This window comes from Crocodylus siamensis, chromosome 4, assembly GCF_052110815.1.
Source record: "Crocodylus siamensis isolate JL-2025a chromosome 4, ASM5211081v1, whole genome shotgun sequence".
NCBI lineage: Eukaryota > Metazoa > Chordata > Crocodylia > Crocodylidae > Crocodylus > Crocodylus siamensis.
The window spans coordinates 160,383,889-160,397,880 of NC_143398.1; the positions used below are offsets into that span (position 1 = coordinate 160,383,889).

General features: G+C 53.4%; 1 protein-coding gene across 7 annotated transcripts in view; it reads right to left on the minus strand.

Annotated features, from left to right (window-relative positions):
* The window catches only part of ARHGAP23 (Rho GTPase activating protein 23), a 142,640-nt gene that overhangs the window by 18,555 nt on the left and 110,093 nt on the right, over positions 1 to 13,992 (minus strand). For 6 of the 7 annotated variants that reach the window (XM_090044587.1, XM_090044586.1, XM_090044585.1 and 3 more), the window contains 4 exons: positions 13,281 to 13,392; positions 12,361 to 12,418; positions 11,155 to 11,292; positions 8,848 to 9,147 (listed from right to left, as the gene is read on the minus strand). In XM_090044587.1, the coding sequence (XP_089900713.1) occupies positions 8,848 to 9,147; positions 11,155 to 11,292; positions 12,361 to 12,418; positions 13,281 to 13,392 (608 nt within the window). The remainder of the gene's footprint in view (positions 1 to 8,847; positions 9,148 to 11,154; positions 11,293 to 12,360; positions 12,419 to 13,280; positions 13,393 to 13,992) is intronic. The other variant, XM_090044583.1, reaches the window with a different exon arrangement.

Genomic DNA, 13,992 nt, shown 5'->3' on the forward strand with positions numbered 1-13,992 from the left:
GACGTCAGAGCACCTCCCACATCTACAGCATGCCTACAAGCAGGCACAGACCTCAGGGCTCCTCCCAAGCATACAGTGTGCCCGCAGCTGGGCATGGACCTCAGGGCAGCTCCCATGCCTACAGCATGCCTGCAGCTGGGCACACATCTGAAAGCAATTCCCAGACCTACAGCATGCCAACAGTCAGGCATAGACCCTGAGGCAGCTCCCATGCCTATAGCTGGGGACAGATATCAGGGCAGCACCCACACCTACCGTGTGCCTACAGCTGGGCACAGGCCTGAAAGCAATTCTCAGACCTACAGCATGCCTAGAGCTGAGGACAGACCTCAGAGCAGCTCCTATCCCTACAGTTGGACAAGGACCTCAGGGCAACACCACCACCTACAGAGTGCATACAGCCAGGAACACACCTCAGGGCAGCTCCCATACCTACAGTGTACCTACTGCTGGCACAAAACTCAGGGCAGCTCCTGGGCTTACAGCATGCCTACAGCTGAAAAGGGACATCAGGACAGCTCCCATACTTACAGCATGTTCACAGCCAGGCATGGATGTGAGAGCAGCTCCCACACTTACAAGGCATCTACAGCTAGGCATAGACCATGGGGTAGTTCCCACACATATATCCAACCTAGAGACAGGCTTGCACTTCAGGGCAGGACCCATGCTTACAGGGTTCTTACAGCTGGGTAGAGACTTTGGGGCAGTTCCTACACCTATAGCATGCCTAAAACTGGTCATGGACCTCAGCACAGCTCCCACACCTACAGGGCATGTACAGCTGAGCACAGATCATAGAGCAACTCCCATGCCTACAGCTGGGCACAAACAACAGGACAGTTCACACATCTCCAGCATGTCTACAACCAGACATGAATCTCAGCAGAACTCCCATGCTCACAAGGTACCTAAAGCCAGGCATGAACTCAGGGTAGCTGCCATGCCTACAGCTTGCCTAGAGCCAGGGATGGGACTCAGGGTACCTCCAAACCTACACCACACCTACAGCCAGGCATGGACCTCAATGTAGCTCCCATACCTACAGTATGACTACAGCCAGGCACAGAACTTGGGCCAGCTCCCATGCCTACAGCATGCTTGCAGCTGGGCAGACTTCAGGGCAGTTTCCATGCCTGTGACATGCCTACAGCATGCCTATAGCCAAGTACAGACCGTGGGGCAATTCCCAGGCCTACAGTGCCTACAGCTGAACATAAATCTCAGGGCAGCTCCCGTGCCTTCAGTGGGCGTGGACCACATGGCAGCTCCCATGCCTACAGGGCAACTACATCTAGACACAGACCTCAAGGCATTTCTCATGCCCCTAGTATCTACAGCTGGGCATGGACCTCAGTGGAACTCACATGCCTAGAGGATGCCTCTATCTGGGCATGAACAGCTGGGCATGAACATGGGGCAGCTTCCATGCCTATATTTTGCCTAGAGTCAGGGACAGGCTAGAGTAAGGATACCTTAAAGCCTACAGTGTGCCTACAGCCAGGCACAGATATAAGAGCAGCTCCCATGCCTACAGGGTGCCCACAGCTGGGCACACACTTTGGGGTAGTTCTCACACGTACAGGACACTTACACCCGGACATAGACATTGTGGAGGCTCCCATGTCTACAGCATACCTGTAGCTGGCACAAGACCACTGGGCAGCTCCCATGCCTATAGCATGCCTACAGCCAGGAACAAATCTCAGACAGCTCCAATGCCTCCAGCATACGTATAGCTGGGCATCGACAGCAAGGCAGCTCCCATGCCTATCAGGGACCTATAGACAGGCACAGATTACAGAGCAGCTCCCCCACCTACAGGGTGCCTACAGCTGGGCACGGATCTCAGGGCAACTCCCATGACTACAGGGCACTAAGTCAGGCACAAATTCAGGGTAGTTCCCATGCCTACAGTTTTCCTAGATGAGGGGTGGGCCTTGGGGCACCTCCTAAGCCTACTGGGTGTCTACCGGTGGGTACAGAACTTGAGCCAGGTCCCAGCCCTACAGCCAGGCACAGATCTCAGTGCAGCTTCTATGCCTATGGTGTGCCTCCAGGAGGACAAAGACTTCAGGGCAACTCCCATGACTACAGTGTGTCAAGTGCTGGACACGGTCCTTGGGGAAACCTCCCATACCTATAGCATGCCTGTAGCCAGGTAAGGACTTCAGACTAACTCCTAAACCTACATCATAATTAAAGCCAGGAATGGACCCTGGGGCAACTCCCATGCCTACATCATGCCCACAGCTGGGCATGAAACTTAGAGCAGCTCGCATATCTACAGTGTACATACAACGAGGCTTAGATCTCAGAACAGCTCACACCTCCAGCATGCTTGCAACTGGGAAAGACCTCTAGGCAAACCCCAAGCTTACAGCATGGGTACAGCTGGGCACAGACCTCAGGGTAGTTCCCACACTTGTAGCATGCCTACAGCCAGGCATGCACCTCAGGGCAGCTCCCATGCTTACAGTGTGCCTACTGCCAGATACAGGCCTCAGTGCAGTTCCCATGCCTACAATGTACCTACAGACAGCCACAGAACTCAGCGCTACCCTCAAACCTACAAGCCACCTACAGCTAGGCATAGACCGTGGGGCTGCTCCTACAACTACAGTGTGAATACAGCTGGGCACAGACCTCAGGGCAGTTCCTGTGCCTACAGCTGGGCACAGACCATAGAGTGATTACCATGCCTACAGCTGGGCACAAGCCTCAGGGCATCACCTACACTTATAGCATGGGAAAAGCTGGCACTTGCCTCAGGGCAACTCCCATGATTACAACATGCCTACAGCTGGGCATAGATTTCTGCAAAGCTCCCACACCTACAGAATACCTACAGCAAGACACAAACCTTGAGGGAAGCTACCATCCCTACAGTGTGCCTACAGCCAGGGACAGATCATAGCATCATAGCAAAGTGGGGCTGGAAGGGACCTCACAATGTCATCTAGTCCAGCCCCATGCTCAAGGCAGGATCATTGCTGATTAAATGTTCCCAGCCAAGCTTCTGTCTAACATGCTCTTGAAAACTTCCAAGGACGGAGATTACAGAGTTTCTTGAGGTAGCCTGTTCCGATGCTTGGCCACCCTCATAAATTTTTCCCTGCTGCCATTTGGGGCCATTGTTCATAGTCATTTAACCTATAGCCACAGAGAAGAGCCCATCTCCATCTCCCCTGTAACTGGCCCTCAGGTATTTGAAGTGTTATCAAATCCCCCCTCAGGCTTCTCTTCTCCAGACTAACTAACCCTAGCTTTTTCAGGCTTTCCTCATAATTCTTGCCTCCCAAGCCCCTAATCACTTTTGCTGCTCTGCACTAGACTCTTTCCAAACTGTCCACAACCTTCTTCAAGAGTGAGTCCCAAAACTGGACACAACACTCCTAAGGCCCCACCAGTGCTGAATGGTTGGAAGAATCACCTCCCTTGATTTCCAAGTGACACTCCTGCTAATACAACTCAGTACTCTCTTGGCTTTGGTGCATCTCCAGTTCCTACAGCATACCCAGAGCCAGGCATGGAGTTCAGGGCAGCTCTCATGGTTACAGCATGCCTAGAGCTAGTATGCATCTACACACTTCAGAGCAGTTCCCAAGCCTATAGCATGCCTGCAACCAGCCACAGACCTTACAATAACTCCCACATTTTCAGCATGCTTACAACTGGGCACAGACTTTGAGGAAGTTCCCACACCTATAGCATGCCGATAGCCAGGTACAGATCTCAGGGAAGCTCCTATGCCCACAGTTGGCCTACAACTGGGCACAGACCTCAAGACAATCCAGATGTCTTGAGCATGTCTACAACCAAGCACAGACCTCAGAAAAGCTCTCATGCTTGCAGCATGCCTACAGCTGGGTATGCACCTCAGGGCAGCTCCCATGCTTAGAAGCTACCTACAACTAGATATGGATCATGTGAAAGCTCCCATGCTTATAGCATGCCTACAGCCAAGCCCAGATCTCAGGGCAGCTCCTATGCCTACAGAGTACCTACAGCTGGGCACAAATAAGAGGGCAGCTACCAGGCCTACAGCATGCCTACAACCAGGCATAGACCACAAAGCAGCTTCCTTGTTTACAGGGGACCTGCAGCCAGGTATAGATCTCAGGGCAACTCCAATGTCTACAAGGCATCTATAGCCAAGCACAACCTCAGAGCAGTTCCCACACCTACAGCATGTCTACAGCTGGGCATGGACCTCAACGCACCTCCCACACCTACAGGGTGCCTACAACTGGACATGGACTTCAGCGGAGCTCCCATGTCCAATAGGGCACCTACATCTGGACATAGATCATAGGGCAGCTCCCATGCCTACAGTGTGAATATAGCTGGGCACAGACCACAGGGCAGCTATCACATCTCTAGTATGTCTACAGCTGGGCACAAATATTACCAGAACCCCTACATAGAAAGGTGCCTAAAGCCAGGCATGAACTCAGGGTAACTGTCTGTAAAGTCAATTGCTTAGAGCCAGGGATGGACCACAGGTCATCTCCCAAGCCTACAGGGTGCCTACAGGCTGGCATAGTTCCCATGGAAGCTCTCACATCTACAGTGTGCCTACAGCCTGGCACAGGCCTTGGGCCAGCTCCCATGCCAGCCAGGCATGAACCTTAGGTCAGCTTCCATACCTACAGCATGCCTCCAGCTAGACAGGGAACTTGAGGCAACTCTCCATGCCTACAGTATGCTTGCAGCCAGGAACAAATCACAGGGCAGCTGCTATGTTTCCACCTTGCCTATAGCCAGCCATGGACCATGGAACAGCTCCCATGCCTAGAGAGCACCTACAGCCAAGCGCAGGCCATGGAGCAGCTTTCACACCTACAGTATATCTACAGCTGGGCATGAACCTCAGCAGAACTACATCTAAAGGGTGCTTAAATCTGGGCATGAACTCAGGGTAGCTCCCACACCTCGTTTGCCTAGTCAGGGATGGCTTTGAGTCACCTCCCAAACTGACAGTATGCCTACAGGCAGACCTAGATCTCAGGAAATGTTCTACATCAACAGTGTGCCTACAGCTGGGTACAGACCACAGGACAGCTCTCACACCTACCCAGCACCTATGCACCTCATACCTATGCACATAGGAACAGATAATGGGGCAACTCCTGAGCCTAAAGCGTGCCTACAGCTGGGAACAAATCTCAGGGCAGCTCCCATGCCTCCACAATGCCTAGAGCTAGACTTGGACCCCAGAGTAGCTCCTATAACTACCAGGTACTCTCAGCAAGGCACTGATCATGGGGAAACTCCCATGACTGCAGTGTATCTACAGCTAGTCACAGATCTACAGCTAGTCAGGGCAACTCCCAGACCTACAATGCACCTACAGGGCACCTATAGATGGGCACAGATCATAGGGCAGTTCCCACACCTACAGCATGCCTACAGCTCAGCACAGACCACCTCCCATGCCTCCTATGTGTCTACACCTGTATAAGGACATCAGCGGAACTCCCATGCCTAGATGGCACCTATAACTTGGCACAAACACAGGACAACTCCCAAGCCTACAGTTTCCTTAGAGGAAGGGACAGATCTCAGGGCACCTCCCAAGACTACAGAATGCCTAAAGCCAGGCACAGACCTCAGCATAGCTCCTACACCTATCGCACACCAGAGACATTACAGCATCTCCCATGTCTACAGAACATCTACCATCTGGCTTGGGCTTTGGGGAAATCCTCACACATACAGCATACTGCTGGGGGTAGATCTCAGGGCAGCTCCCACATCTACTGCATGCCTACCACCTGGCACAGAACACAGAGTAGTTCCATGCTTATAACACACCAGCCACTAGGCATGTATCTCAGGCAGCTCCAGTGGCTATAGTTTGCCTACAACTACACATGGTCCTCAGAGCAGTTCCCACAACTGTGGTGCCCCAACAGCCAGGCACACACCTCAGGGCAACTCCCATGTCTAGAGTGTGCCTACAGCTAGGCACAGACCTCAGAGTAGCTCCTACACCTATAATGAACCTCTACAGCTGGACATACATCTCAAGGCAGGTTCTGTGCCTACAGCATGCCTACAGCCAGGCACAGGGCTCAGTGGAACTCCCACACCTGCAGGGCCTAAGCAGGCACAAATTCAGGGCAGTTCCCAAGCCTACATTTACCTAGAGCAAGGAACCAGTATCAGGGCTCCTCCCAAACCTACCACACGCCTACAGATAGGCACAAATATAAGAGAATCTCTCACTCCTATAGTATGCCTAGAGCCAAGCCCAGACTCTGGGCCAGCTCCCATACCTACAACATGTCTACTGCCTGGTACAGACCTCACTGAAGCTCCCACGCCTATATTGTGCCTGCAGCCAGGCATGGACCTTAGCACAGCTCCCAAACTTACAGAAGGTCTACAGCCAGGGACACATATCACACCTCAGGACAGCTCACATACCTACAGCATGTCTATAGCCAGGCAAGGACCCCAGAACAGTTCTCATGCTTACAGGATGGCTACAGCCAGGCATGCACCTCAGGACTGTTCCTATGCTTAGAGTGTGCCTACAGATGGACACAGACCTCAAGGAAGCTTTCACACCTAGATCATACTTACAACCAGACACAGATTTCAGGACAGTTATCATACCCACAGAATGCTTACACTGAGGCATATGCGGACCTCAGCACAGCTCCTCATGTACAAGGCACCTACATTCAGTCACAGATCATAGGGCAGCTCCCATGCCTACATCTGGGCATAGACCTGGAACAGCTCCCACACCTATAGCATCCCTAAATCTTTGCACAGATCTTGTAGCAGCTCCTATGCTTGCAGCATGCCTACAGCCATCCATGGACCATGGGGCAGCTCCCACATCTACAGGGCACAGATCTCAGAGTAGTTCCAACATCTACAGTGTGCCTAGAGCTAGGTATGGAATTCAGAGCAGCTCCCACACCTACAGTGGGTATATAGCACAGCATGGACATCAGGGAGCTCCCACACCTACATCATGCCTACAGATGGGCACAGATCTCAGGTAACTCCCAGGCCTACAGCCAGACTCATACTGTGGTGCAGTTCCCATGCCTGCAGCATGCCTTAGCTGAGCATGGATTGTGGGGCAGATCTCATACCTCCAGGGCACCTACAGCCAGGCATCGATATTAGGGTAGCTCTCATGGCTACAGTATGCCTAAAGAGCAGCTGCCACACAGAGGGCCCTTACAACCAAGCACTTGCCTCAGGGCAACCCCCACACCTCCAGCGTGCCTACAGCCAGGTATGGGCCTCAGCACAGGAGACACCTACAGCTGGGCACAAATCTTAGGCCAGCTCCCACATGTACAATATGTCTACATCTGTGTATGGACCTCAGACCAACTCTCACATCTACAAGGCATCTTCAGCTGAGCACAGACCTCAGCAGAATTCCCACACCTATAACACGCCTACAGCTAGGTACAGACCTTGGGCCACCTTCTATGCCTACAAGGTGCTTATAGCCAGGCACTGACCTCAGGGCAGTTTCTGTGCCTACTGCATGCCAACTACTGGGCATGGACCTCAGGGCAGCAATCTTGCCTACAAGGTGCCTATGGCTGGGCATGGATCTCAGTGAAGCTCCCAAAACTACAAGGCACCTACAGCCAGGCAGGACCATAGGGCAGCTCCCATGCCTACAGCGAGCAGTTAGGCACAGCTAGGTCCCAGGTCACAGGCCTACAGTGTGGCCAGAGCCAGGCTGAATCTTCTCTATAATTTAAAAGAACTCACAGCCAACTCCTGCTGGGAGAGCAGGTCAAGTGCCTGATTGCATGCGACTATTCACAGGCCCTGCTGAACCCACTCTGGCATCTCCTGCCCCCCAGGCTATGGCCTGAACCTCCATTCTCTCCAATCACACTCTCGTGCCTAAGGCAAGGGGCAGAGCTGCTCTGGAAATGGGACTGCACAGCAAGCAATCAGAGGGGATCCACTATAACAGCCCAGCCTTTATGGAAGGCACCTTGCATGTGGCCTGGAACTGCAAGCTGTTATCCCTCTGACCGGCAGAGGTCACCCTACACTAGCGAAATTGCCAGCCTCATGCCCAGATAGGAGTGCAGCTCAGTCCCAAGGAAGCAAGATCTCCAGCATCTCTGTCTTCCAAGGGACAGAGGTCAGGCCCTCTTGACACCCAGGGACTGAAGCTTAAGGGTGTACAGAGCAGTGCAAGAGGGCACTGGGGGACACAGCAGCTCAGATGACGCCCTGGCCTGCTCAGATCTGTCCCCTGAGTAACATGAGGTAGCAGGAGAGGGGTTCTGAGAGAGCAGCCTGGGACCCATGGCTTCTGCCTCTGCATACTGCTGCCTTCTGCCAACATCTCCCTTTCCAACACACACACCACCCAGCCCTGCTGTCACTGCCTGCTATGGAGGGAGAAATAGCCACACATGGAGCAAGAAAGGGACAAAATGATGGGAATGGAGAGGCCCCCACCACGAAAAACATAGTTCCCCAATAGGATGTGCGACAAAGGAGCCTGAGCCTTTCCGTTCATTGATGTAGTTGTGCGGCGCAAGTGTGCTGCTGCTCCCCGCACACAGCAGGGGGCTGGCTGTTTAGGAAGGAGTGGAGCATGATATCCAGAGTCCCTGCACAGTCCTCCAGCTCAGGAGCGAAGCAGAGCACAGCATGGGACTTGGGGCCCCTGCAGGCCACTCCTTTTGGCTGGACAACTACAGGCTGCCTTGGCCAGCCCTGTGCTAGGGCGAGCAGTGGAAGGCAAATAGTTGGAGAGAGCCAAGGAGGTTAGCGCCAGCAGGGGCATCTATGAGGAGCCAGAGGCCTGGAGACATCCAGGAGCCCCATGCTGGCTCTCACCTCGCCCTCAGCCTTGCTATTCTCCCTGATGACTTTGATCCAGGCCAGCATGTCATCCCGATCCTCTGCCTGAAAGAGATATTCACAGAAGTCAGCGGTCGTCAGCCGGAAGACGTGCTTCCTCTTGGTCTCGCTGTAGGAAATGTCCACCAGGCACGCTCGGATGCTGATCGGCTGCTCCTCCTCACCTTGGGGCGGGGCGTAGGCCACGGCCTCCCGCCTGTCCTTGCAGAGGTAGAGGGAGTGGGCACGGAGAACGGTGAAGACCCGCTTCCACTGCCGGATGCCCCCACCAACTTTCTGTAGAGAGAAGGGAAAGGCAGTGAGTGCCAGCTCAGAGATCCTCTTTAGCCAGACTGGGACACAGGGCACTGCCACCAGCCTTGGCACCAGCCCTAGCAATGACCCAGGCACCACGCTACTCAGCTTCATGGCAGAGCCAGCCCTAGCTCCCTGCTGCCTCTCAGGAACTGCCCTGAACCTGGCCTTGCCAGCTGCCTACCTTGGCCTAGGGCAGATGCTGGGCAGTGCCCCCTATGCCTGCACTCCCAGGCCCGCAAGGCACTTGGGGCAACGATGCTGAGCCCATATGTAGGCGTGGGCTCAGAGCACTGCCAGCTGTACAACCCCAGAAACTTCACGCAGGTGCAAACTGCACCCTCAACCCGGACCCAGATACTATGAATCCTGGCCAGGGCAGATCACTTTCCAAGTGTGTATTCAGAGGCAGACAGCAGCAGCACCATGAGCATAACACTCACACCACAGAACCCCCTTCTCCAGAACCCAGCCCAGACAACATGGTCAACACACTGTTCTCTCTCCAGCATCCATCCCGGGGGCTGAGGGTACAAGGGGATCCTGCAGGATTCCACCAGGAATCGCCTAGCCCTTCTCTCAGATTCTTCCCCCATGTCTTTGGTTTTTCATTGATAGGCGGAGAACTATGATCTCCAAGCAGGGGTCCAGCCCTCCCACCTCCTTGAACCTCTGGCCCTGTGAACTAGAGGAAGGATCTGCTCAGGGGGCTTTCATCTCAATCTAACCCCCAACACTGCTGCATTCTCACACAAAGTGTGAAAGCCAAAGGCTTCCTGGAAAGATGCCTACCCCTGCACCTCACCCTGCTCTTAAGGCAGATGCCAGCCCCTGCCTGGATGCTGCCGTGGTAATTGCCCTATCAATTATTCACAGCCAATTAAAGGCTGCAGGGTTAATCTCCTGGGCTGGGCTCACAGCAGAGCTTCCAGGAAGGCAAAGTTTTGGGGAGCAGTGGGGGAAGGGCTCTGTTCCCAAGCCTTTGTCTCCTGGATAACTCCATTGCAGCAGGTCCCAAGTCCTATGCTTTCCATTCCTCTGTGCTGTTCATCCAGGGCCCCTGAGGATACCGAGAGACCACAGGAGGTCTCCAGTTTCTGCCCCTGTAAGCACAGGGATGCTCTGCCATCCTGACAGCTATCACTCGCTGGGCTGCATCTCCCTGGCTGTTCTACAGCCCCACCCTCCCTATCCCTATAGCTCAGGATCCAGATTCTTTCAGCTCCCCTCTACACACCCTTCCTCCTGGTGCTTACCCCCACTTCCAGCCCTGCTTGCTCTCACAGGATTGAGACCCTCACCCTTTGGGAAGTGTCACAGACCAAGCTTCATGTGATCACAGCACAGCACAGTCTCCTGGGGTTTGCCACCTGTGGGCTGCTGGCACTAGTGAACATGCTGCCATGGGAAACTGCCTTCATCACCACCCATCATTCCTTTCCCCCTGCCCCCTGGCTCCCTTCACCAAGCTAAATTTCACAATGGATGCCCTCCTCTTCTCCCTTTTCACCTGGGCTAACACAAAGGAAGAGAGTCAGGCAAAAAGAGATTTTCTTGGGACACTCTGGGAGTCAGGACTCCTTGGGTTCTATCCCCAGCTCTGCAATGAGGCTGAAGTCTAGTGGTTAAAGCAGGAATACTAAGGGCACAGGACTCCTGGCTTCTCTTTGGGGATCTGCAAGGGGGGCACAACCTTGTGGTAAGCAGGGCTGCTAGGTTCTAATCCTGTCTCCAGTATTGACCCTGACCTGTGACCTTACCTTGCCATGCCTCAGTTTTCATGACAACTGCCCACCTGAACCTGGGTGCTACATGGCTTGGTTCATTTATGTCTACAAAACACTCTGGGAGTCCCAGGTGGGAGGGGATAGAGACTAAGGTTTTTTTAAGGTAGACCACAAATATCTGCACAAAGGGGCTTCCCTCCTCCACATCACCATGCCCAGCACCCTTCCTGTGGCCTAGGACTGTTGTTCAGCAAGTACACACCTTTCCCTTTTTGGTGAGGATCTGTTTGTAGTGGAGCCAGCCCTCTTTCCTCACATCGCTGAAAGTCACATCCGAGAGGTCAGAGGTTGAATGTCTCTTTGATCTCGTGTCTTCAGATGTGCCGAGGCTGTCCAGAGACTGCAGGGGAGAAGAGAATGCAGAGATGGGTGCTTGGTCATCATGGGTACTATGAAATCAGCCACTATAGTCTAGGTGATGGCAGGGAGGTAACATTTAGCTCTAGATCCTGATTCTCTTCTCACTCACCCTGTCAGGCATAGGGGTTTCAGTGGCGAAGAGCTCTGTCTCTCAGGTACACCCTATAATACCTATGCAACACCAGGCAGCAGTTAGTAGCCTGTCCCAATACAACTCCCTCATGTGAGGACCACCAAGCAGCACCAGGGAAGGCCATGGACACTCGTGCAGCTCAAGCTGTGTGAAGTGAATCTGCACCAGGGTGGGGCACCACTGGCCCAACCTGGGGGCTCAAAGGGCTTCAGAGACAACTGTGCTTCTCCCATTATAGCAGCCAAGAGTCTGTGGGACAGATTCCACACTGACCTGGGCTGGGAGCTGTCACTCACACCTATGCAAAGCAAGCACCAAATGCCGCCACACTGAGACTGCAATGATTTGCACAACGTGAAACAACTTCACAGAGCGTATAGGCCCAGCAGATCTGCAGGCTCCACCCCTGTGCATGACACAAGGTGCAGGTTGAAAGGCTTTCACCGGGCCAGATTTTCTGTTGGTGTCAGCATCTATGGCTCCATTGACATCAGTGCCATTTGGCCCCCTCTACTCCCCTGTTGAGCCAGTGCCAGCCTTTGCCCACCTACATCACACTGCTCACCCTGGGCTGTGTGGGTGCACTGTACCCAACCCATGGCATTTGCTGACTGGGACAAACAGCTCTCCATGAAACACCTGATCACCAGGACTGCCATGATGCTGCAGGAGGCATTACAGAGTAGTGTGATAGCCTCAAGAGGCAGCAAGGAGCATAGTACAATGGCTGAGGGGAGCAGACAGGATGCTCACCCAGTGACATGGCAGGGTTCCTTCTCCTGCACTGGGGCACCAATGCCCAGCTGGAGGCTGGGTGAAAGCCCATCCCTGGAGGACTTCATTCCAGCAACACACATAATGGAAGAACACCCTTCAACTCCCCACCAAACACCAGTCTTCAGAGTTAGCACCTACCCCATCAGTGAAGAAACTCCTTAGCATGCGGAGGCTGGGCACCCGGCTTGGCATCCTTCTGGAAGGAAAGCAGACACCAGTGAGCATGTGGCAGGAGGTGCACAGGTGGGAGGGGAGAAAAGTGTTCCCCAAAACGAGGGTCTGTCATCCCTTTGCCCTCAGCCCTGACTCCTCTTGGGATTTGGGCAGCTACAGAAGCAAGTGGCTGTGGTCATGACCAGTGTGAGGGACTCAGGACACCTAGCTTCTACCCCAAGTTTTGTGCTGTGACTATCAAAGGAAGACACAGCCAGTATATGGAGCTCTATGGATGCAGCTCTGCCTGACAGCTGTGTATCTGTAAGCAGCTCTGCTTTTGCCCCAGAGAGGGAATAAAGCATCCCCACAGTTGGCATCACAGCAACGGGCTGGTTTGCATGGTTCTTTTGCAAAGCCCCTTGCATCAGCTTAGATTTAGATGTTCAACATGGCCTGCAGGAAGGATGCCATTTGGGAGGTCCCAGCTCTGCTGCTGGTTCTCTGTGAGGCCTCCAGTGAATCACTGCAGACCGATCTTTCCAAAGTGACCTGCCACCTCCATCAAGCCATGAGGGCAAACTCCAGTGTGGGTCACAGCATAAAGGATATGGAGTGGCAACTATCAAGTACAGTATTTAGCCTCATACCTTGGTAGATTAGCCTGGCTCTCCGTCTCCCTCCTTGCTGTAAAGGACCATGTTACTGACCCATCAAATCAACCACTAGCCAAGAGCCGGGGCTGCAGGAAGAACTAAGCACTCTTGCTCCCATAATGCACAGCTGCTGGACAAGGGTTGACACCCTGATGCTTGCAAAGTACGAGGACAGGGCAGAAATGTCCCTGTGACAGGTTGGAGCTGTTTGCTTGCTACCCTCCCCAGCTGGTGGGGGGCAAGCCTTACCTTAGGATCTTCCCCTCATCGCGAAATGTGTTGAGACCATCATCGCATGACTTAGAGCGCTCTGTTGTGATGGCCAGGAGGTAGGAGGAGCGGCGGCTGGCTTTGATGCTACCTGGGATGAAACAAAAGAGAAAAGGGCACTCATTACAGAGAGATGCAGTTCTCCCCCAAGAGGGGAAGACAGACAGAAAGAGAAACTCTCACTTGCTAGTCTAGGCTTTACTACCACCAAAAATGGATTAGCTCAGGAGGTAGTACTGAGGGCTGGGGAACTGGACACCTCAGTTCCCTACCCATCTCTGGGAGAAAAAGTGATCTGAGTGGAAACCAGGGGCCCTATGTTCCTGTTCTGGGCTCCGCTGGTGTTTTGCTAAATGATTTTAAGCAAGCTGGAGAGAGCCCAAAGCAGAGCAGCGAGGATGATAAGAGGGTTAGAAAGGAAAGGTTGAAGGATCCGGGTTTGTTTAGTCTGTACAGAAAAAGAATCAGGAAGGAGGGAATGCAGGGGAGAGCAAGAGGGGGGGGCAGGATAACAATAACCTTCCAATATGTAAAAGGTGGTTACACATGGGACAGTGATCAACTGATCCCCAAGTCTACTGGGGGAGGAATAAGAAGAGGTGATACAGGTCAAGAGAAGCTTTCTGTTTGGAAGGGCAGGGCAGGGCTACAGCCAGCTCCCAAGAGGCTGTGGAGGTTTCTAGGAGCAGGT